The following is a 24896-nucleotide window of genomic DNA, read 5'->3' on the forward strand; positions in this document are numbered from 1 at the left end:
AGACATGAGTTAGGACACACAGCCAAGTTTATTTTCCAGGAAACATGGCTTCCCTTCGTCCAAACGAGTGACTCTGTCCTTATTAATCACCAGTGTCAGTATTTATACATAAAGTAAAAAGCAGTAAAACTAACCTAATAAAAAAACTGCACCATCACTGCAGCACTCAGACTTCAGTGGTAAAATAGTGTCTAAATATATATATATATATATATCAGATAATCAGTAAAATCTGTTTCAGAGAGAACATACAGTACAATTCCTTCATTATGCTCAGTTTGTTTGTTTCCTAACAAACCCAAGTCCTCCCTTTCTGTCCTCATCTGTTCACATGAACGTGGAGGAATCTGCAGATTTTCATTCCAGCCTGTCTGGAGGAGAGTCCTGTGGTGATTCTTGAATAAGAACAAGAAATTTGGGAATATGCTGGACAAAGATCGAGTGCAGATGGCTGCCAGTAATCAGGCCGGCCGCTGGTGTTTTCAGCACAGCTGGCTGAATCATAATGCTCCACCTATTCTCTCTTGAGTCAAAATGAAAAAAACAAACAAACACAAGGCTTCAAAATTACAATAGTGTTCATTCAGTGTCACAAAATAAAACATCTTTGAAACAGTACAGTAACCGTGGAGTAGCGTTGTTGCTATGAGACATTCAAGATGGAGTTTCCTGCTGGTGTTTCTGGTTTCAAGCTGCGTCTCGGTTCCCTGCCGACACCACGGAGGACGGGAGAGACAGCTGCCGCCTCTTCATCTCCTGCTGAAGCTGCTCCTTTAGAGTAGACACCTGCAGTAATGATAAAGGTGACAACAAACAGAAGTTAAACATGTAATTTTTAAATCTGATGACATGATTCAATTTTAAATCCAGTCCGCAGGTTACAGATGTGGACAGAAGAGTGGGATTTTGAAGGCAGTAACAAAAGGCTGGAAAATTAAGTGATGCTAAAAACAAACAGCTGGAGGAACTTATTTGCAGCTGATTAGGTTAATTAGTAACAGATTATTAATGTGACTGGATATAAAAAGAGCGTTTCAGAAGTGAAGATGGGCAGAGGTTCACCAGTCTGCAAATGCATGTAATGCAAATGTGATGTTCCTCAACATAAACCTTCAAATATCATCTGTGGCACATAATATCATCAAAACATTTGAAGAATCTGGAGGAATCAAAACTGATCAAAACTTCAAAACTGATTCAGTCATTGAAATCACTCCATGGGCTCAGGAACACTTGCACACCAGAAAGGCTGCTCAGGAAGTGATGCACCTGTATCACCAATACAGGTTCTGTATTTAATTACTTACTTTTTAATTTAATTTAACTTAACTTACTGAGTATAGTGCAAAAAATGACACATAAACTATATGTTTTCTCCTTGTTTTGAAGTCGTGTGGTGCTGGGAAACAAAAACGTCCCTCCGATGCTTTAAACATAAAATAGCGTGCCTGTTTTTAAAAACTAAGAAGCAGAAATTACAGATATTTGTACTTTTGTTACTTCCCACCTCAACATACTAATGATCGCATTGTTCCATCTGTGTTTGCACAACATTTTAAGATGAAGTTTTGTTGAAAAAAAATCCAAGCACCATCATTTTATTAGTTTTTTTTTCCTGTAAAAAACAATGAGACTGATTAAGCAGTTGTGCTGAAGCAACATTATTGATATTGAAAGAAACACAGATGTGTCTGTGCCACAGATATGATCCATCATATCTATTATACTCAATGAAACTTGGATCCAGCTAAGTAACATTTGGAGTTTGCATGTTCTCCCCATGTTTGCGTGGGTTCCCTCCGGGTACTTCGGCTTCTTCCCACCGTCCAAAGACATGCAGTTTGTGGGGATAATTGACTAATCTAAACTGCCCATAGGTTTGAGTGCGAATGGTTGTCTGTCTCTGTGTATTAGCCCTGTGACAGATTGGCGACCTGTCCAGGGTGTACCCCGCCTCTCGCCCTATGACGGCTGGGATAGGCTCCAGCGCCCCCCACGACCCTGATAAGCGAAAGCGGATGGATGGATTATATATATATTCTGAACAACTTTGTTAAAAGCAACAGAAACACCAGCATCAGGTGTGTCTACAGGTGAACTTGGTAAAAAAGAGAAAAAAAGCTTTTAACACAGCACAATGTGAGCACCTGCTCCTCCAGCCCTTTGACTCTGTGCCGGTGAGCGCGCTCTCTAGTGCCCAGCGTCCGTTCGATATCCCGAAAGCTCGTCCTCAGCCTCTCCGCCTCCCGCTGGGCCTCCTCGCGCTGCCTCACCAAACTCTCGCACAAACTGTGAGACTGCTCCATCTCAGCCAGCTGAGTCTACTCATGAAACACACACACACACACACACACACACACACACACACGGGAAGACAACCAAATGTAAAAGGAGAGGAACATCTGGAGGTAAGCCAACACGACTGGAGTTTTATGGATGGAGTTACAACAGAGTAAAAAAAAAAATTAATAATAATAATAATAATCGTTTGGAGCGCTGCAGCGAGCCTGTCTAAGAACATGTAAAACAGCTGTCCAACAAGGTCAACTACAAGCTGTGTGTCATTTGCAAGACAAAATGCGGGAAAAGTGAATCATCCTAATGAAAGAAGACGTCACATAGTCTAATAAAGTCATGTCCAAATCTGATTCCAGATCTGTGAACTAGAAAAAGTAAATTCAAAGAAATGAAATTATCTGGTATCTAGTGACACCTGGGACTTTTAAAGTCCTCCACCAAATCAGTGATGGTTCATGCAAACAAACCTGCAGCAGGAATCAGGTCACACAACACAAAGTGTTTTCCTCTTTTTAAGACTTCAGCAATCGAAGAATACGCAACAAAAAAAAGACTCCAAACACGGCCGTTAGCCTCACAGTCTTTAAAACTCTGCAGCGAACGTTAAAGCTTTGGGATTTACTGCGACGGTTAAAGCACATTTCTGCAGCTTGGGAAAAGTTTGGATTGAATGAGGAGAAAAGAGGAGAAGTCTGAAATGTTAAACCGGCCTGAAATAAACAACTTTAATGAGCGTTTCAAAATTCCTCCAAAACCCACTGCAGCTTAATTTATTTGCTTGTTTTTGGCATGTCTGTGGTAAATAGAAAAACATAGTTAAGACTTTAGCATCATTAAAATGAAGCTTTCCCAAAACTATCTCATGTCTTTGGTCCAGTCGTTTGGTTATCTGTGAAAATTACTCAGATGTCACTTTATGAACTTAAACTTTACAATATAACATTAAAACTAATCTTGTTTTTTACATCCACGGGAAAAATGTAGATTATTACACATTTATGTCACCTTGCATGTTAAAAAAATCATTTTAAAGTCTTTTTAAGCTCATTGCTCAAGTCGAGAACTCAGGTTTATTTTGTCACTGTGAAACATCTGCTTGGCTTTCTTCTCGCCCGCTCTTTCTGCACAAACCCTCACTTCCAGTAGACGTATCCAGCCACAGCTAAGTAAACAAAATCTTTCAGCAGGATTCGGCAGCAGTTTGGTCGTCTTTTGCCTCCATCAGCGGCCGTTCCCTACCTGCAGCATCAGTATCTGCTGCTGTGCTTCCTGCAGCTCCTGCTCGGCTGTGTTTAGAGAGCGATCCAGGCGACTCTTCTCTGCAGACAGCCGCATCGTGCCCTCCTCAGACTTCAGCTTCTGACGTTCAACCTGATGAAAAATGTAACCATGGACATGTAACAACAGCGAAGCAAGCCGTTCAAAACAGGGACGCGAGCTGGTGTGGTGGTGTGGTGACTAAAACACTCATCCAAGATGGTGAACACAGTATGTGAGCGGTGTTTTTGTGCAGTTCTATAGTTTAAGAGACAAAGGAAACACTTTATATGTGTATAAATGTCATATCTTATTCAGAATTTCTGGAAACATTTATTTAAATGAAGGGAAGTAAATTTTAAATATTTATTAGAATACTAAAAGAATCAACTTCTCATGTTTTTATAATGATTTATATAAATGATATCATACAATTAGAATTTGCTTGGAGGCAATTTTGTAGAGGAGCTCGTACTTATCCGACGTTTTTAACATTTTATTTCTCTCAGGCTGTTTTGATATTTTATTTAAAAGTAATTTTAATGCATCAGCGTGTGTGGTGTAGCTATAAGGCTCTGCAGGTCATTTTGAATCTTAACTGGCATATAAATCTAATATCTTTAATGTCAGATGGTCACAAAGAAAACAAACAAAGAAACAAACACGTGTTGACACAGCGCTGACCTTGTCCAGTGTGTTTCTCAGTGCGTTCTTGTCTTTCTCCAGCCTCACAGCCTGCCTCTCTGCATCTTTTTTCTCCGTCTCCAGCATGGCGACTGCTCTTTGCAGCGCACGTAGCCGCTCCTCCACAGCGGCCCGCTCTGTCTGAGCCGACTGGGCGCTGCGCTGAGCCTCCGCAAGACTGGCTGAGCGCTGTCGCAGAGCCTGACGGAGGAAGACAGAAATCTATCAAGAACACCGGCCTGAGTTCAGCATTGTGCAGAATCTACTCTTTTACAGCTTCAGATCGGCAGCCCTGCAGGTGGACGAGCGTCTCTGGCGATCTGTTTGTCTCTAACCTCCTGAGCGCTCTTCAGCTCAGACTCTACTTCTTCTCGCCGCAGCTCGCTCTCGGTCAGCTCGGTCTGCAGGCTCTGCACGCGCTCAGTGAGGGTGGCCGTGTTTCTCCTCGCCTCAGCTAATGACGCTCGGGATGCATCCATTTGTTCCTTAACGGCATAGAATAATTCTCACGTCAACATTCACATCTGAGCCACGCTGTTTGAAGCCCTTTGTTTTCTCTCTCACCTGCAGGAGCCTTCTGTCCTGTTCAGCCATGCTGAGCGTCTTCTGCAGGGCAGCCATACGACCCTGCGTGCTGCTCTGAAGGGCCGCCGCCTCCTGAATCGTCTGGTTGAGAGAAGTGATTTTTTCTCTGAGTAAAGTTTCACCTTCTTGAGATTTGAGCAGAGTCTGGCTCAGCATCTCCACCTCTCTCTGCAGCAGAGCTACGCGGGCTTCTCCTTCAGTAACCTGCAATTAGTACAAAACCAGTTTATTTCAGGCCAAAACAAAAAAAACTGTTTTTCTTTTAATCAAATTGAGATTTCAGTGCTGCTTTTTGTCAAATGTAGTGCAGCGACCAGGACCGCAACTATAAAGTGCAGCTGCTGCATAATGCTTTTATTTTAGTGAATAATCACTACAACTAATAATGTTTCCTTGGAAACAGAAACCAGGAGTGAGTGGTGGATTAACTGAAACTATTTTTCACATATCCACGGTGCGACAGAGCAGAGGCTGCCCCCCACAGCAAAGCTTTTTATCTCAAGGACATCAGCCCCGGCAGATCTCACCTGATGTCGACTATGGTTGAGGAGACAGAGCAGCACTGTTTCTAAGATTTCTTGGTGCGCTTTCTGCAAAATCTGTTAATCTAAATCCATCTTATATCTCTTATATTTAGTTAATGGGACTTTTATGAATTCAAGGTAACTTTTACTGACGCTGATTGCTTTGTTTCTTTAGATTTTAAGTTTTTAATTCTGATGTTTTTGTATTTAAGTCGTTGCTTTATTTGTATATGTAAACACTATAGTGTACATCAGTCTGGCTAAATGGCAGACTATAAGAATAAATAATAGCCTTAAATCATAATTAAATGTTCACCAGCTGATCAGTGACATTAAATCTCCTGTATTAGAAGGAAATTCTCAGGCCCAACTAATCGCATTAAGCTGATCATGAGTCATAAATAAACAGCTCTGTACCTGTTTGACGAGAGAGTCGCGGCGCTCCTGGGAGGCCTGACTCTCAGCTTCTCGGTCTCCCAGGCTCAGCTTGAGTCTCTGCAGCTCCCCCTCCAGACTGCGCCTCCCCAGCTCCACCCTGGTGGCGCGAGCTTCAGCTGCCTCTAGCGCCTCCCGCAGGCGCTTCCTCTCCACCTCCAGGCGGATCTCGGCAGCACGCTGCTTATTTAACTGATCCTGCAGAGATGGATGGAGGAGAAGGGTCATATTAAGTCTACGTTCACTTATGTTTGAACAGACAATTAGAAACAGAGAGGAGCCACAGCTCAACAATCTCCTTGTCTTCTCAATACGTTTGTTCTAAAAAATACAACAGATAAAAGATTCACTCAGTAGCACACACAGCCCAGAAGGTGAATCATTTTGAAAGGTGCTGGCATTAAAAACAAACATATGGAGAGCTGGCAGGGGACTCCACAGGTGGTGCAACACTGAGTGTGCGCCAGCATCTGTTGTTATTACATTTGTCGACAGTGCACGCTTCCCGTTATTGTCCTTCTGTTGCGCTACCATATGTTGACTGTAGCCGAGCTGGGATCACTGCTGTGTGAGTGACAACACAAAACATGGAGTACCTGTATGTGCTTCTTATCCATCTCAGAGGCCTGCAGCGCTCGCTCTAAATCCTTCACCCGGTCGCTGAGAGCTCGCCGCTCTCTGTCTCCTCTCCTCACCGCCTCTTCTTGCTGCTGGAGCAAAATCTGGGTGGTGGTGAGGCGCTCATCCAGTCCACGCTTCCCTATAATGAGACATCCAAACAACACAGCCTGCAGTAGATTATCGGACTTAATTTTAATTCTACTCAGAAATGGGTTTTGGGCAGCTTGCCTTCATTGTGCAGATGAAGGTTATTTCAGAGTTTTGAAAGCGGACTGTTGAAAGCGAAAAGTTTCCCTGAGCTCATCTAAAATCTCCTTCTTTCTAAACAACTTGGGTAAACTCTCTAACCTTCTTGGTACTCCTGCATGGAGTACTGCAGCTGAGTGAGTCGACTCATAGCAGAGTCCCGCTCCACCTTCAGCTCCTCCAGCTCCCGCTGCACGGCCCCCAGCTGACAATGGACATCATCCTTCAAAATTAGCAATAAACAAAGACTTGAGCTACACAAACAAAGAGATTATCCTCGAGTTATTATGTACTGTCATTTTCGTGCCGCGCAGCCCCGTTACCCTCTCTTTCTGTGCATCACGCAGCTCCTGGAGGAAGTCTCTGAGACCGCTTCGCACAGTCTCGGAGTCCAGCTCTGACTGAAGAAGAGGCACCGGTGTATCCCCTCTCTCAGGAGATACAGCGCCTGAGCCCAAAGTATTGTCAGGGGTGCTTCCTCGAATTTCTGTACAGGAGAAACAGAAAGATGTTACGCTGAGATAGCTGAAGGAGTGAAGGAGGGTTCTTATAATGCTACAGAGACAAGACCAGCAAAAAGTAATTCCTCATGTTATTCGTTATGAGTGTCAGTAAGCAGTAATTTTTTTCTATAATTATGCTAAAATTTGAAGAGTCTTGGAGTCATTTTTTATCAGAGTGATGAAACATCCTGTCTCAGAGCTAAATACACTTTGCAACAATAATGAAACAAAGGCCTCGTGTTTGCTTCTCACCTTTAGGAGGCGACAGCGAGGAGCGCAGAGGTGAGACGCTGTGGTGGCGTGACATGCTGCCAGGTGATGTGGAGCTCCCTCCTGGGCTCCTCCCCCTGGGTCCTCTGCCACTCGCTCCAATGCCCAGCGTCCGCGTCAGCGCCGACTGCAGGCTGCTCAGACGAAACTCCAGGTCCCTCCTCGTGGCTTCGGCTCGGGTCAGCTCCGACTCAGTGGCGGCGAGCCGGCCCTGCGCCTCGCTCAGCTGCAGGCTGCAGTGAGCGGCGGAGTCCTGGGCCGTCTGAGCACGCAGGGACAAGTTCTTAGCTTCGTCCTGAAGCTTCTTCTCGCAGCTTCGAGCCTCCTGCAGCTGAGCGGTCAGCTCTCTCTCGCAGCTGCGCCAGCCCGACTCAGACTCAAGCAGACGCTTCTGAGTCATGGAAAGCTGCATTAACATAAAAAAAAGACAGAAGAGACAGCAGTGACACACTGAAGACAGCAAGATTAACAAAGAGCTGGAAATTTCTTCACTTTGCTCCACTCTCACTTCTTTCTTGAGGGACTCTCTGGCTGTTTCGGCTTCAGCCAGCTTCTGTTTGAGGGTGAAAACCTCTTTTCCTCTCTCCTCGTCTCTTTGCTCCTCCAGCGACAGGCGAGTCTGCAGCTCTGCCACCTCCCTCTCCTTCTGCTCCTTCTCTCCATCCAGGACCTTCAGCTGGAGCCAGACAAAAGGAAAATTTACATTTAGAGGCAAAACTGTGTGCAACATATTTCCCAGGTTCTGCTCAGATGTGAGAGAGATGACTGCATGCCTGACCTGTCTGCGGAGCTCCTGCAGCTCTCGCCGAGCCTCCAGTCGTGATCTCTCAACTTCTCTCAGGCAGCTCCGCAGCTCTGTCACCTCCTTCTGAGTGGAAGACAAATTCTCCTCCAGCACAGACAGCTTTTGCTCCTTCTCCTCACATTGTCGCTTCACACTAACAAAACACACACACACTGCTTACACATCTCATCTACTCTGTGTCTCTGTCCCTGGTTACTTTGCCAATCTCATGCATACCTGATCCTTTCAGTTTCTGCACTTCGCAGAGTTTCTCTCAGGTAAGTATTTGATTGGCTGAGAGCCTCTCTCTCCTTGGTGACATCACTGAAGCCACGGCGCAGCTCTGTGCCCTCTCTCCTGTAGCTCTCTGCTGAGTCCTGAGTTTGGTTCAGGCGGCGTTCAGTCTCCAACAAGTCCCGCCTCAGCTGGTCTCGGCTCTCCTCTGTGGCTGCGAGGGCGGCTCTGCACTGCTCCAGCTGGTGGGTGAAAATCAGATGAAATGAGGTCACTGGACAGAACATTTGTTTGTTTCCAGCATGAAAACAAATTAATTAAACTGTTTTATGTTTTCATATTTGACCTCTGCCCATATCTACAACCTTCCACAGATGCAAAAAAGTTGTAAACACTGATGGTCAGTGGCAGATTCTCCTCGCTTTGATGTTCTTCTTATAGCAATTTATTTTCTAACTTCTTGTTTCTCAAATCCGTTCAAATGTGGGCCATCAAGTCATGGTTCGACACATCAGTGGAAACCAGGTATATGTTGGGATGTTGGTATCTGATATTATGCATTTTGGCTCTTGTAGAGGATGATCTACCTCTTTGAGAGCGATGTCAGCACGCGAGCGGAGATCACTACATGTCTCTTGTAGACTGTGGAGCTCCCTCTCACCAGCGGAGGCTGCATCCTCCAGCTGAGAGCGAAGCTCCAGCACCTCGCTGGTCAGAGCGCCGACTCTGATCTGAGGAAAACAAACAGGGTGATGCTGTAGTTAATCTTTCATTCGTGCCTCGACAACAGCAACAAAATACAAATCAGGAGAGGAAGTGAAACCCTCCACGTTTCCTCCCGTCACCTGTTCCTGCTCTTTGTAATGAGCTGCTTCTCTGGCCACTCGCTCGGTCTCGAGGGCTGCAGCTGACAGTTCAGCCTGCAGGCTGGAAACCCGCTCAGACAAAACCGTCTTCTCTGCTTCCTTCAAGGAAAGAGCCTGGGAGGACAGAAAATGTCTGGTTAACACTAAAACAAAGTTTAAAAAGGGGGGAAGGAACAGCCTGAGCCATGCTGGCATTTCTAACAAAGACATTATTTTAAGAAATCTGTTTTAAACCAAAGATTTAAATGACACATGCTATCTGATGAATAAATACAGCTCTAGACGCTGAATAGTTTCACAGGCTGAGATCAGACCTGTTGTTTCTCCGTCTCAGCCTGGAGGAGACACTGATCTCTATCGTGCTGCAGAGTCCGCATTTCATCCTGCAGCTCCTCTTTTTCTCTCTTTGCTCTGCTGAGCTGATCCTCCATCTCCTGTCTGAGCTTTCTCAGCGTGACCTCATGCTCCATCAGCAAGCTGTGCCGCACAACTTCCTGCAAAACACCATGATGACATTCATCCAAGTGTAAAAACATTCATACAAATAGCATTTAAACTAACAGTGATCCACTGAACCCACTCACCTTTTCTGAGACCAGTCTCTCCACCTCCTCCTGATGCTCAGAGGAGGCCTTGCGCAAGGCCTGCTGCGCCTCCAGCTGTGCCGCATTTAAAGTCTGACTCAGAGTCTGCTTCTCCCGCTCAGCCTGGGCCAACGCAATCTCCCCGTCTGAGCGAACGCGCCTTAGTTCAGCTGGAAATCACAATCAGGAAAACAAATACAACGCTTTCCTGTTATTGACCAACTTTTATTATCTTTAATTATAAAAAACACGTCTCCTCTCACCTGCAGCCGTCTCACAGCGGACTCTGAGGGTTTGGTTCTCTGTCTCCAGCTGCTCTCTGCGAGTTTCCACCTGAACGAGCTGCTGCTGCACTTCGAACAGGCTGGTCTCCAGGGACTCACGCTCCGACCTGCAGGTTACAACCACAACTTACACACACGTGCACTGAGCACTTTTGAGTAATTAACCAAGTCTGAAACCAAACATACCTGAAAGCAGCCAGTTCCTCAGACAGCATGGCGTTCTCCCTCTCAGATGCTGTCAGCTGAACCACGAGGGCCGCTTTGTCCCGGGCCAGCTCTGCCTGACTGCGGCCGACCTCCTCCAAGGCCACCTCGTTCCTCTGGCCTTCTCCTCTAGCGAGACTTAACTCAGAACCCAAAGAGGTCACCTCGCCACAAAGCTGTCGAGTACAAAATGATGAGGTCAGTTAAGTGACCTCTGTGAGCCAAAAGCTCAGACTTCAGAGTCCTATAAACACCCAGTTTCTGTTATGTCAGTTATAAGAGATGTACTTGTCACTGTCATTTAAGGCCCACAGCTCTCTTTGCAAAGTTCAGCCAATCAGAGAACGGCTTTCAAAAGCCTTAAAAAGAGAGGAGCTGAAACACCTTCATACTGTTATATCAGACAGCTTCATGGTTTATATCAAGGCCCACTTTTATTTATAATTAGTGTGAAGTACATGATGATTCAAAAACAGAAAAGGTACTGCATGTCACAGTGTCGTATGTGAGCGGTCTCTCATCAACCTTGCAAAAACCAACCTGCACACACCGGACACACGTCTCTCCTCTGCTGCGTTCTTCTGGGTTTCAAAGTTTAACCAACAGTTTGTCTGATTTAAAAACTTTCCTTTCCTTTTTTAAATGTGTTTTTAAAATAACTGAGGCGAGAAATCAGCCATGTGGTCGTATTATCTGCCTTTATTTTTGGGTCATTCAAAATAACGCTTTAGGCCCATGTTGCAAACAACATGGGCCTAAATGGGTGTTTTAAATATTTTAAATTCGTCTTTTGGGGTTTATAAAAATGAACAGTCATAGTTAAAATGCCAGATTTTGAATTCTGTTTGCTTCGACTGCTTTTTCACCAAGCTTTGGTAATAGACCAGTGTTTTCCAAACAGGAAATATCTTCCAGTGTTCTCTTATTTACAAGACAATGTGCACAGGAATGCAACATCCATCATTCAAGGCACTGGTAAAAATAAATCATTGAAATGGGTATATATTTGTTTTTTGTTAAGTTGCCTAATAATTATGCACAGTAATAGTCACCTGCACACACAGATATCCCCCTAAAATAGCTAAAACTAAAAACAAACTAAAAACTACTTCCAAAAACATTCAGCTTTGATATTAATGAGTTTTTTGGGTTCATTGAGAACATGGTTGTTGTTCAATAATAAAATTATCCCTCAAAAATACAACTTGCCTAATAATTCTGCACTCCCTGTAATGTGTAGTTGTACCTGGGTGACTTTCTCCTGCAGCTTAAGTCTCTCAGCCCTGAGACTCTGGAGCTCAACCTCGATCCCCACACGGCTTAGCTCGGCGTCCTGCAGCGACTGCTGCAGTGTGATGCGGGCGGACTCCAGCTCGAGCCTGTCCTGCTCCAGCCGGACCAGCTCATCTCTGATAGTCAGCTTTTCCTGCTCAGCGTCGCGTTTCTGAGTCTGCAGGAAGGCTTTCTCCTCCTCAAGCTTAGACACAGAGGTGAGAGCAAGTCACATTAAAGGCCTGAAAACCTCTTAAAATCTAGAACAGGTTTGTTTATTTTACTCGGCTGGGATGGAAAAGGGTGATGACGCACACCAATCACAGTTTTGCAACACCTGAATTTGAATCTAACTACATTACTCTGTTTACACTGGCATTAACTCTCGTCCACAGAGACACAAGAGTATTTCATATCAAATGGGCTTGAAACTACATATGTGGAGGTTTTAAATAGCACTGCAGCTCCCTTACCTTGAGGATGTAGGTGTTCAGGGCTGCTTTGTCCTGTGCCAGACCCTCGTTCATGCTGCCCATCTTTGCCAGAGAGTCTCTGAGAGCTGCATCCTCAGACTGGAGCTTGTTAAGCAGCAGACAGAGCTCCGTGTTTTTGCTCTCAGCCTGGAGGGAAGAATCACGGTCAAACAGGTGCTATTTGTTTAAGCAGTCGGGCTATTGCACCACAAGTTTATCTGAAAGTTTTCAAGAATAACTGAATAGAATGTCTGACTAAACTTAAAAACATAAAGTCTTCTGAGTTTTAGTTACATCAGACAGCTCACGTGGAGGCAGGAGCTCCAGAGGAGTGCTGCTTCATGACAAACTATTCAAAAAGCTGAAATCTGTGTCACAGACGACATGTACAGTCGTACAGTCAGCGCTTCGAAAGGGAAACTCCTAAAAATATATTTATGAGGTCAGCTGCAAAAATAATCGTATAACTCCCCCTTTTGGCGTTACAAAGCTGCTGTCTGAAGACGTGCAGCATCAGCTTTGGAGCTGAAAGCCGTAGACACTGCAGGTTGTTTAGTGGCCTTATTGCAAATGTATTTGTAGGATTTTCCTTTCCACAAAACACCAGAGGGAAAATATTTTAAATACTTGATTTACTGATATTTGCAACACACAGTCTAACATTACATTTAGCGCTGAAAGAAGCATGCTCTATTGTTTTTGGGACACTGCTACTAAATCTGCACCTTAATATCATGAACACTTCCACCACTCGTTTTGCCTTCATTAACTTTCTCGCATGAAAAACCTTGAAACTGACAACTGAATTTTAATGGACTAACTTTAATTTCATCTCAACAAATACATCCAAAACAAAAAAGTGGCAGAGTGTCGCTCCCTTGCACTCTGGCAGTACTCTAGTAGCGTTTCACCTCTGACAAATACACAGACTATTACTATTTTCTTACCCGAGCCAGCGCCTCAGACAGCTGTGTTTTTTCTTGCTCCAGCAGCTGCCTCTGAACCTCCCCCTGCTGGTGAGTCTCCCTCACTGCAGACAACTCGCCACGCTGAGCAGAGGCTCGACTCTCGCTCTGATCAAACTGCTTCTGTCTGTTTGAGGCAACACGTGTTGTTCACTGAAAATCAGGCAGGACTCTTGGTGTGTATCTGTTAGTGTGTGAAGCTTGTTGTTCTATTGCAGGAAGGGACGACTGGACAGCACAATAGTTGTGAACAGAGTCAAACTTTTACACAAAAGCTGTATATGAGATGTTGGGGCTGTACAGGGAGGAGTTTGTTAATGACTGAGATGCTTATGTAGAGGAAGCTGATGCAGATCTTTTGAATGGCACACTGTGAGCATGTGCAGCGTGTGGATTAGTGCCCACATCACATTCACTTAATCTCTACGAATTAGCCAGCTTACACCCTCAGCGTCTCTGCCTTCGCCCGGTCTCTCTCCTGCACGGCAGCCTCCTTCTCCTCCCTCTCGTGGTCTCGCTCTCGCTGCACGGACGCCACGGTCAGCTGAAGCTTCTCGCAGTCCATCTGCAGGAGCTGGCTGCTGCTCTGCGCTGCCTGCACCGTCTTCTCCAGGTTCACCTTCTCGCTGCAACATTCACCACATGTGTGTGTGTGCATGTGAGAATATAATGCAGAGTTGAGGATAAATACACTGTTGGGTCTCGAGGCGAGTTTTGTAGGTGAAGTTTGGCAAACCTGGCCAGCGTGTCTCTCTCCTGCTTCACACGGTCCCGTTCTCGCAGCGCGGCCTCTCTCTCTCTCTGAGCGGCGTCCCTCTCCCGCTGCAGAGTTTGGCTTCTCTGTTCTGCGTCTCTTTTAGCCGACTCGGACTCAGAAAGCTGTTTTCGTAACTGCTGCACAGACGACTGAGCAGAGAGCAGACGGCTTCGAACATCCTGCAAACACAACCGGACAAGTGGAGGGAATGATGATGACGGTGTTACAAGGATACAGCACCTACAACATGAAAGATTTTAAAGTCTCACCACAGATTTTAGCACTTAATGTCTGAGCTTCATTGATTTTTAAGTCAGAGAGTTCCATGTTTGTGTGTGGTCCTTTGTGTTTGTAGATTAACATGTCACCTGCAGCTGGAGTGTCTTGTTTGTGACTGCAGAGCGGAGAGCAGACAGCGCTGCCTCTGGGAGAGGAGACAGCGAGGAGGGTCGAGTGGGAGAGGACGGCCTTCGAGGGAAAGAGTCACGAATCCCAGCCCCAGAATTGTCCTGATCTGCTTCTGACGATGACGATTCTCCATCTGCTGAAACCGTCTGTAAACGCAGGTTAAAATGAAGCCCTTCCATCTGGGTTCCCACTGAGAAATCAGCTGATGTAAAAATGTGTGTGTTGTTTACCTGAGCGATGTCCCGCAGTGTGTCTAACAGCGTCTCAGTGTGAGTCCTCATCATCTGCATGTCAGTCTCATCACTGCCGCTCTGCTCCTGAAGGGAAATGATTCACATGAAGCACATGAAGCAGACCAGTATGAAACCATTATGGCCTCCGTGACTGGTGTCTCACCTCGAGCTTCCTCGTTAGTGTCGCAATTTCTCTGTCACGCTCTTCAATTTGTCCCTTTAGTCTCTCCCCTTCTCGCACCAAATCGGACAACCTGAGAACGAAAACAGACAATATGAAATTAAACTCACACGGACGGTAAAAAGGACCTTTAGTTTTGCACTTTGAGTCAGTTCTTGTTGTTTTAAATGAAAAGTGCTGGAAGTCTTCCTGCTGTTACACAATGGGGACTTTTACTAGCTCCTCCTGTTGGACAGCTCGATTAAAAACAACTTATACGACTGTAAGCCTGCAGGACGGCTAAGCACCCTGACCTGACGTTGAGCTCGCTTCTCTCTGCGTCCATCCTGCTCTGAAAGCTCATCATCTCTGCCACTCGACCTCTCAGCTGCTGCTCCAGCTGAACCCTCAGAGCTTTCTCCTGCTCCAGAGCCACAACTGCTCCTCCCTCCCGACTTTGCAGCGTGGCACACAGACCGGCCCAGGACACCTGAGCAGAGTGGGACGTCCGAGCCAGCTCATTACGCATATCTGACAGGTCCCTGCGGGAGATTGGAGAGAGGCGGGAAGGAGTGAGAGACAAAACACGAGTCAAAAGATAAAATAAGACTGAGGAGAACAAAGTTTACCTTTCAGTGGCGCTCTTCATTTCGCAGACATGCCTCCTGAACCCGACCACTTGTCGCCACAGTGTCAGCAGTCGGCTGTGCTCGCTGCTGAAGTAGCTGTGGAAAGACTGAACAGGAGGCCAAAGGAAATTAAAACGAGTAATGATTATTCTGAATTTAGACTTTCCTGAATTTCCTTTTAATATTTAAGAAGCATCCCTCTCCCACCTCTTCTTCTCGCCTCCAGTCAGACTCCTTTTGCTCTAGCTCCTCTCTGGCTTTTGTCCAATCAGCAGTGAGCCTGCGGATATCCTGGCTGAGAGCCTCGTTGGCCAAACCAGCCTGCTCCAACTGCTCTCTCAGCATTGCATTCACTGCAGACAGACTGCTGCTCCTGAAGTCACAACATGGAAACACTCAAATATAACACACGCAGTTCAGGCTGAAGCTGTTTACAAAGAAAGTGGTTAAATAAAACGCAAAGGAGAAGATTGATCAGGCCTGCAGATGTTTGGTATAATACATGACTGAATTCATGAAATCCTCCTTAACTAGAGTCTGCGTGGTTTTAAAAAAAGGCTGCTCACTCTCATATTCCCTATGTTTTTGGTGTAAAAGTTAAAGTCAAATTACAACGGAGCACAATCACAGATGAGCTCATGACTCATTTCTGTAAAAATAGTTTTGGCTGCATGTGCAAAAATGTCTCACAAAAATCTTCAGTCCCTAAATAAAAAGAATTAAAAATAATAACTCAGTGGACTAACTGGCCAACAGCTTATGTTGGCAGTTAGATAACTATTCATATCTGCTATACATAGGCCATGAAAATACGCTGTTCCTGCATGAGTGCAATACCATCTATATCAATTCTGTCCATCGATCCTTACAATAACAAAACAAAACAAGAATAAGTTGATTAAATTCATTTTTAAAGACTGTTGCATATGTAAAATTAAAGTAATAAATCCATATACATTTATTTGCAGCTTCAAAGGGAGCTATCATAGTGTGATGTTCCCAAAAGCAGAATTTGATCTCAGAGGACGACCTTGCTGAATTTAAGTTTTTTAAATAAACTGCCGGTGCTCAAGTTGCACTGAGAGCATTGTAGAGTCAGTGCAACCCTAGCTGTGGTTCAGGAGGTTCAACTAATAATTGGAAGGCAAGATGTGGGCAAGATGATGAAATGAACCGAAAACTGTCCTGGATACAGCCACTGAAGTGTGAGTGTGATAGAGACAACACGCTTGAAGTGCACAAAATAAAGCACTGTATGAATGCTTGTGGTAAACAGACTTATACAGTCGTCTTCTGCTCATACTACTCAAAGTGCTGCTACATCATAGGCCACACTTACATTAATAAAGCTTTTTGTCCCGCTCTCTTAAACACTTTTTAACAATCACACAGACACACACAGTGCCTCTATAGTGCAGCAGTCTCTGGTTTGATCCCAGCAGGAGTCACAAGTCATTTTGGGTTAAGGACAGGCGTCTGGTGTAACAAATCTGCCTAATGAGACACGCGTAGAAACCTGCTAAGCTGCTTCCTTGTGAATAAAGGAGCAGACAAAAGTAGCTTTACCTAGCAGGCACACTAATTTAGACACATTTCAACACTGGGACTGAACCCTGACCCTCTGATTAGCAGACATCTCACTCTATCCCCACAACCACAGCTGTCATAAATGTGGGTCACAGTGTAAATGTGTTATTTAAATACCAGTTAAATAATTTCCTCTTAGACATTGCTAAAAAAAAAATAAAATAAATTAAAAAAAAAGTTTGACATAAAAAAATGGTGTTAGTGCAGGTTTTAATGTTTCTGTTTCTATTTATGGGCTACGTGCCACAATTCTTTACAATGACACTTATTAAACCACTGCTAGCTGTTTTAACAAATTAAAGGCCAATTTCCAACCTAACTTTTATCTTTAAAACTCTTGAAATAGTAGTTGTAAAACAGCTAACTGATCATCTGCAGAGGAATGGCTTATTTGAAGAGTTCCTGACAGGTTTCAGAGCTCGTCAGCTTTAGTGGAGGTTACAAATGATTCTGATTTGACATCTTAATATTGTACATCATTTTACTACAGAGATTAAAGCACGCTGTAGGTATTACAGGTACTGTGCTGAGGTGGTTTGAATCATATCTATCTCATAGACTCCAATTTGTTCATGTAAATGGTCCTCTTCACACCCTAAGGTTAATTATGGAGTTCCACAGGGTTCAGTGCTAGGACCAATTCTGTTTACATTATACATGCTTCCCTTAGGCAAGGTATAGCATACATTTTCACTGATATGCAGATGACACACAATTTTATCTATCCATGAAGCCAGATAACACACACCAATTAGTTAAACTGTGTGAATGTCTTAAAGGAGCAAAGATCTGGATGACCTCTTCTGCTTGTAATTTCAGATAAAACTGAGGTTATTGTACTCAACCCTAATAATTTTAAAAGCATGGTGTCTAACCAGATGTTTACTCTGGTTGATTGTTGGGTTTTTCTCTCTAATATTGCAGGATCTTTACCTTTTTCTGATTTGGCACTATATAAATAATATTGAATTTTCTCTGAGTTATCTCTGGTTTGTCTGCACTGATACTTTTCAACAGTCTGAGGACGTTACAGGTTTACAGCTAAATCATTTTATGTCTCTTCTCTCATGATGCATCACCTTTGTTGTTCCTCCTCCAGACGGATTAAAGCATCCTCCAGGTTGCTGCTTGCTTCATCTTGATGGCGACCATTCGATGTTTCGCTGTGACCCTAAAATCAAAAGATGACCATGGACATATTATTTTTAACCTGTGCATAAAAATCGGCTTCCTTATGTTTACAGTAAACTCGAGGTCGCCTACACTGTTTTTCTCCAACTCAGATGACTTCTCCTGCAGCGCCTGATCCAGATCACCACACCTCTTTTTATACTGAAGCACCTGAAGGAGCAGGAAATAACACCAGTAGTCAAACCTCATCAATAACAACTTAACAGAAGAGGGAAATAAAACAGACGCACCTTGGCCTGCAACTTCTGCACAAGCTGCGCCTGCCTCTGCTGCCCCTCCTGGTATGCGGTGAGTTTGCGCTTGTAGGCCGCCTGTTCCTCGTCCAGCCGCCTGCGCAAATCCACATTCTGCTGAGCCAGGCTGCGTGACTCTGGTGAATCGTGGTCTTCGTCCCCTGTTTCAAAACGCAGCGCCTGCTCCAGCTGTGGTTTTAATGAAAGGTAAGAGGCAAGGGGTCGAGTTTAATTTCACACTTCTTCACGACAGATCTGCATGGCACTGCCAAGTTTGGACTGCATCCAAAAATACCTATATACATGTTCTCAATGAGCTAAGTACTTGAGATGGGAACTATTTTCCAGACTTTAAAACAGAATTTCCCCAAACCATCTCACCATTTAACAGCTGTTCTGGACAGCTTGTGCGTACACTGATGGCACTGGTACAAAACACATCCTGATCATTTCCTGTGAAACCTCACATGAATGCATAAAATGAAGGAAAATACTACATTTAAACTACATAAATGGAGGTCATAGTACTTAAGAAATACTAACTTTGTTTTCAGCCACATCTTTCTTTCTATGCTGTATAGATGTTCACTCTTAAATGAAACTCTTCACAAGAAGGTTTGTGGATTATTTTGTGTAACCTGATCGTGACATCTGGACAGAGGCACATCTGCTGAGTTTATAAATCATTTTTTGGCACTTTGAACAGCACAGGGTGAGCGCCATTTAGTTCCGTTATATTTAAGAGAAAGCTGACTCACATACTAACATATATTCCAGCTGCTCAGTACTACAGAGTGTCTGTATCCCAAAGCGGAGACCAGTTATTACTTTAAATACACTTTTGAAATGAGTCCATTAAGTTATAAAAGGTGGACACTCTCCTTTAAATTGGTTGTTTTATGTGTGACATTAAAGCAGCAGGCATCTCAACAGCCTACAAGAGTAAAATATACATATATAAATTTATTTATTCTTTAAAGAGAAAAGATTCCTTTGGACGATCTCCGGCACAGTTTCTTCGTGCTTTAGGAAGCAGGCTGCAGTTATTCCTTTTGTAATGTTCAACCCACCCCAAATGAGCTGTAGCACCCAACTCACCCACCCACCCAACACTGCATCTCCCCTCGCCATTGAAGCCCCTGTTTACAGTCACCCAGGGTGACAGACGCCATGGCAACATTCCACTTCAGTTGATTCCAGCCCCCATCACCTGGGAGACGAGCAAATCTCAGACAAAGGAAGGACCCAAAAAAACACATAAATGAGGAAAAGGGAATGTGGCACGGTCCTCAGCTTTAAATGTGTGTAAAGCCAGAGCACCTGAAGAGTGTTTGAACTTGTCGCAAGAGATTAACAGGCTATAATGATTCCATCCACCTCTCAACCTATTCTACCAAAATGACCACTAAGTGCTGTTTGCAGGCATCCTGGAGACTTGCCTTACCCTCTCACTGATTGCACCGTACTTGATGGCGAGCTCGTCTCGGTCGGCTCTGCTGTGTGCCAGCAGGTCCTCCAACCTCGCCAGTTCCCCCTGCAGTACTCGGTTCTCCTCCTGGAGGGACATGACCGAGGACATGGCCCCTGCTGCTCAAAGAAAGGCCAAAGTCAGGCAAAGACGGCACTGAGTTGATGTGAAGGAGAGAGGACTGTGGCAACTCACCGTTGTCGCTGAGGTTCTTTGTCACAATCTCTCGCACTCGTGCTGGCAAACATGTAGGGGGGGCATCAGGTGAAGGACCCCGGACTGTCAGCCTCTTCTCCTCAGACAGAACGCTCTCCTCCAGCCTCTGGTGGAGGAGGACAGGCGCAGCCGTTTTTATTTAGTTTGTGACGTTTAGAGAAAGATCAGCAACACAGAGCTGAGAAACTATGAAATAAGGCTGTAAACACAGAAAATCCCAACACATGACAGAAACCGAGTGATCACAATAATGTGTCTGAAAAGTGCCACAAACCCAACGGTGCCACAACAGGCACAGGACCACGACTGCTGCGCAATAGATACACAAAACTGCTCCCAAACAGAAACAAGCGCATGCACACCCCAGATGAGCCGCTATTATTTGCCCCACACCTGTGTCATTTAATGAAATGATCAAGTGAGCTGGAGCGGGCCCGGCGAGCCTCACCTGGATCACAGACTCCAGTTTACTGCTGGAGTCGCTTTCTGCGGAGTTTTCCGCAGCGCTCATCGCACCGGCAGGTATTTAAAATCCTCCGGGTAACAGGATTAACTCCGAATAAATGCTACGTCTTCACGGTGTCAGCGATGGTCTGTTGCTTTGCAGCAGGAGCGGGGAAATGAAACAGTTGTGAGCCTTAGCTGCTTATTTGGTATGAGCCGACAAAGTTTAGTCGCAGAGGAGCAGTGCGCGTCCGTCCCGTCGCCGCCTCCTCCTCTTCCTCCGGGAGGCAGAGATTGAGGACAGCAGGATTAGCAGGTTTTAAAATGCACACCCCCACCTCCTCCACCACACTCCCACTTCTCACATTCAGAGCCCTCCACACGTCACTGATATCCAGCTACTCTCGAGCCTCGCAGTTGAGAGAAGATACCGAACAATTAACCTGATTTTTGTGACGTCAGTATGTTAATATTGATTCAGATAGTTACGGCACTCCTGAGCCCACCGAGAGAAGCAGCAGATATCTTTAAACTCCTTTACGGCGTCGTGCCAAAAAGTGATCATCTGCCAAAAACACAGACCGTCTGTTACAACTGACTTGTTGACCCAAAATCTGTGAAACATCTCTCATTTAGGTAACTTTTATGTAGCCTTTATTTATCCAGGTCAAAGGTCTCATTAAGACTAAAAGGTTATTTCAGAGTGACCTGTCCAAGATATGAGCCTTTCATAAATCAAGTTGACTACAGTCTAGAATAAGGGTTTCATATTTTCCTCTGAAATGCAGTGAAGTAGTCTAAACACGACATAAAACATATTTAAGGTCAGTAGTTTTAAAAAAGTGTTTGGACAAGTCCAGACAAAACCAAATATGCTGCCTCAGTCAGTTTCAGTTTTCCTTTTAGTGCTGTTCAGTATTTTTGGTGTTAGGGTGATGACTGTCATCACAGTTTGGATCTGCTTCATGAAACTATGAATACGTGTTTGCAAAATCAAAAAAGGGAAGGTATAAAATGTTATCTTGATATAGCTTTACACTAGTGGGTTTGGGGTATTTCTTCATTTCTGAAGGGCAGGGGTACATCCAGAGGGGGCAGCATGACTGAATCTTACTGATACCCCCCTCCCACCAATGCAATCAGACTACAATACTGTAAAACCCACAGCGTGCACTGGATGAGAGCATGCACAGTTAGTACATTTACTAAAATACTTTACTAAAGTACCGTTTCACAGATCTACTTTATTTTATTTATTTTTTATTTATTTATTGTAGTCACTTGGATGAGTGACAAAACATTTCTCCCACTGAATACGTGGATTGTAACAACATTATGGTGTATCCACAGTTTTCTTCACTTTATTCATTTCTGATAAATATTTTCTGTGGGAAGGGTATTGTTCCTGCTCAGGAATTTTGGGGGAGCAAAGAGGTGACATCTTCTCCATTATTATATCTTTACATTCAAGCAGCTGTAATCGGAATAATTCACAAAATCACAAATATTTCGTATCTTTACACTTGACTTTGTTTTCTGCTTCTCCTTCTTCTTCTTTTAGCGTTTAAACATTTTTAATTTTAATACATTAGCAACTTTAGCACAAAGTTAAACAAAGCATCTGCTTTGTTGTTTGCTTTGTGACACAGGCATTGAAGATGACGGGGTGTGTGCTGCACTGTGTGGCGTTTGAATTGTCAAGGTTACAGACAAGAGGATCATTGTGTCAATACCAGACCCCCCACTCTGCCTTAACCCAGCTCTCCCGCTCACACTCCATTTGCATTTCTATGCTTCTGAGTACTTTCTCTTACAGTACACATTACCATCCCTCCACCCTATAACCCCTGAAACCACACAGGGCCCTGGGGGAGCGAGTACTACCAGATTAAATGTCCTTAAAAAGGCCCAATACAAAAGGACTTACAGGAATAAACATCAAAACTCAAAGTTATTACAGCTTTATTATTATTACAGGGATTTCCCCCCCAAGTTTCTGAGTTTTTCTATTTTCATCAAGTTAGATTTCAGAGTTGGTCTTTTTGTTTAGTTTAGCTTTTAGTAATTTGACTCTTACTTTTAATTTTGTACATTCATTATTATAATTTTAAGAGTATTTGATAGGGGCATGTTTTTCAGAAGTTCTGAATAGATGTTGCAATACAAACAGCACTTCCCAAAGGATGTTGATTTAGTGTGTTAGACATCCCAATGCTCAGTAGACTGTAATAACACGGTAATAACATTGTTCCAGATGGTTTTCCCCCTCAAAAAATCTCTAGCTTTGATTTTATTTCCTTTAATTAAAAAGTTATTTTGTTTTTTTAACAACAGTTTCATTGGACTGTAATGACTTTGGTGAATGCTGACTTAAATTTCTGAATGACTGAAATTTAAACTTACAGGAATAAACAACAAAACACTGATGTGTTGTGACATCATCAGTCATGCTGTCACGCCTGACACCCGTTCACCGACCACTTCATTAGGCACACCTTTTAAGGCAAATGTCTAATCAGCCCCATGAAAGTAATTCAGTTTATTGAGCCACATAGACACGGTCAAGACGACCTGCTGATGTTCAAACGTGGCATCAGAATGGGGAACAAAGGTGATTAAAGTGACTTTGGATGTGGCGACAGAAACTTTTGATCTCTTTGGATTTTCCCTTAAAACCATCTCTAGGATTTAAAAAGAGAAAATATCCAATGAGCAGCACTTCTCTGGGAGAAGATGCCTCATAGATGCCAGAGCTCGGAGGTGAATAACAGGAAGGCAACAGTACCTCCAATAACTACTTGTTCCAACCAAGACATGCAGAAGGAGACAGGAGACACTGCTGTCAGCTAAGATCACTAGGAATTAAAGCAGCTCTAAAGGCGGGGGTCCCGCACAAGCAGGGTGTACTAATAAAGTGGCTGGCGTAAAACCATAGTATTCTAATCTGAAATAAATGAAAGATTTTCATTTCCCAGGAACGAAAAGTTCAGTTTAAACTTATTCATATCTTTGGCGCCCCCTACTGGTGTGACAGGAAATAACTGGTACTGACTTCAGTGAAATTAAACCTTAAAAATCTGTCGGTCTGCGCAATTGTTCATCCTGAATCTCCAAATGCGAACACACCCCCAAACTGTCCGCTCTTCCCCACACGTTAAACAAACGGGACTTCTTCTGCACCGACCTTAAATCACTGATTTCCTGAGCAGATGCCTCTGCGCTTCTCGTTTATTATGTGCATATAAAGGAGAACACGGCCAAACGATTCATCGCCAACATCCTCTTTAAGCACAGAAACCACCGACATCCACAAAGACACGCCCAAGTTTTCAAAAGTCTGAGGAGTTGGAGGAGTTGGAGGAGGGAGATGGTTGCACGTTAAGCCGCGCAGCATCCAACCAAAATTAAACGGAGACTTTTTTCGCAACCCAACCATCAGAGGAGGAGATCGTGACTGCTGTGGAAACAAGAGGCTGAATATAAACACCATCTACACCTACATCATGTCGTGTTTGCTGCAGCTTTAGCAGTGAAAACATCCGCTTCCCTGTCTGATAAACATCTCTCCTCGGCTGCTCGTTCTGCTCACCGTTTTCCTGCCGTCTCTCCATTTCTCCTCTGCGTGGGCTTTTTACACAGCAAAAGCAGGCACGAAGCTCATCCCGGCACTTACAAACGGACCGTCGGCTCCCTGCACGCAGGGTCGCCTTGTTTCGAAATCTTCTCCATGCTTTTTCCGGGGAGGGACTTCCAGTTCATACAGATCAGCGGCGGGTCTATCATATGATCACACCGAGCTCCATAACGCGCTGGCATTTTGAATGAACGCTGTTATTCACTCAAATAAACGAGTATCTTAAAAAAAAGTGTGTGTATGTTTTAGTGTTTTATGTTTTAGTTTTTAGTGTTTTTTTAGTGTTTTATGTTTTAGTGATGCAGATGTTTATCGTTCAAATAATATCTAAAATCCGAGCATATACATTTATCCAAGGTTAAATTAAAGAATTTAACCACTTCATTATTTTATTTCAAAATATCTTATAAATAATCATTTTAAGTGAACAAAATAACACTTTTAACTATCTAAAATCCAGTCATATCATCATATCCAATGCTTAATTTAAAAAATGAATTAAATTAATATTTTTAAATAACCTCTCTTAAATAATCATCTCAAATGAACAAAATAATATGACATTTACTTTTTCAGTTCACATTTTTAATATCTAACATCCAATCATATCCATTTTCCCATATATTTAATAAAAACAATATTATTTTTAAATAAAATATTTAAAAAAAATTCAGTAACCAAAATGAGAGACATTTATCTTTTAAAAGCATCAAAATAATATCTAACATCCAATCCATCCATTCATCGACTTTTTAATAACAAAAATAAATACATATAAAATAACAAGCAGCTGGACAGCGTAGTTACTGCACACCTTTGGAGCAGGAGTTGCAAGTTCGATTCCTGC

At 43.8% G+C, this 24896-nt stretch overlaps 1 protein-coding gene across 2 annotated transcripts; it reads right to left on the reverse strand.

Annotated features, from left to right (window-relative positions):
* Positions 1 to 9: 9 nt before the first annotated feature.
* Positions 10 to 24148, reverse strand: crocc (ciliary rootlet coiled-coil, rootletin). 2 transcript variants are annotated; one of them, XM_085274057.1, is made up of 37 exons: positions 24005 to 24148; positions 19951 to 20077; positions 19732 to 19874; positions 18285 to 18476; positions 18127 to 18204; positions 17943 to 18034; positions 15484 to 15649; positions 15277 to 15383; positions 14962 to 15189; positions 14651 to 14741; positions 14485 to 14571; positions 14215 to 14400; positions 13826 to 14025; positions 13533 to 13715; positions 13072 to 13216; positions 12125 to 12271; positions 11626 to 11856; positions 10362 to 10555; positions 10155 to 10282; positions 9892 to 10061; positions 9622 to 9801; positions 9287 to 9421; positions 9029 to 9172; positions 8445 to 8683; positions 8202 to 8361; positions 7932 to 8099; positions 7406 to 7829; positions 6974 to 7137; positions 6753 to 6873; positions 6380 to 6543; positions 5766 to 5981; positions 4804 to 5028; positions 4575 to 4724; positions 4240 to 4440; positions 3538 to 3669; positions 2148 to 2321; positions 10 to 786 (listed from the first exon to the last, which is right to left on the reverse strand). In XM_085274057.1, the coding sequence occupies exons 3-37, from the start codon at positions 19864 to 19866 to the stop codon at positions 688 to 690; spliced, it is 5856 nt and encodes a 1951-aa protein (XP_085130183.1). In that variant the 5' UTR covers positions 19867 to 19874; positions 19951 to 20077; positions 24005 to 24148; the 3' UTR covers positions 10 to 687. The 2 variants fall into 2 exon arrangements, with proteins under 2 accessions (XP_085130183.1, XP_085130182.1); XM_085274056.1 differs by lacking the exon at positions 24005 to 24148 and adding an exon at positions 20420 to 20693.
* Between the last annotated feature and the right edge of the window lie 748 nt (positions 24149 to 24896).

This window comes from Mchenga conophoros, linkage group LG5 (assembly GCF_057382185.1).
Source record: "Mchenga conophoros isolate Kocher_MC1m ecotype Shallow Benthic linkage group LG5, M_conophoros_male_GT1.1, whole genome shotgun sequence".
Lineage (NCBI taxonomy): Eukaryota > Metazoa > Chordata > Actinopteri > Cichliformes > Cichlidae > Mchenga > Mchenga conophoros.

Coding starts and splice junctions, on each gene's coding strand:
- crocc (XM_085274056.1), bottom strand. CDS start 20,482: ATGAGCGCTGCGGAAAACTCCGCAGAAAGCGACTCCAGCAGTAAACTG. Junction 18,205..18,284: donor TGCAGAAGTTGCAGGCCAAG/GTGCGTCTGTTT, acceptor CTGCTCCTTCAG/GTGCTTCAGTATAAAAAGAG. Junction 8,362..8,444: donor GCAGAAACTGAAAGGATCAG/GTATGCATGAGA, acceptor GTGTTTTGTTAG/TGTGAAGCGACAATGTGAGG.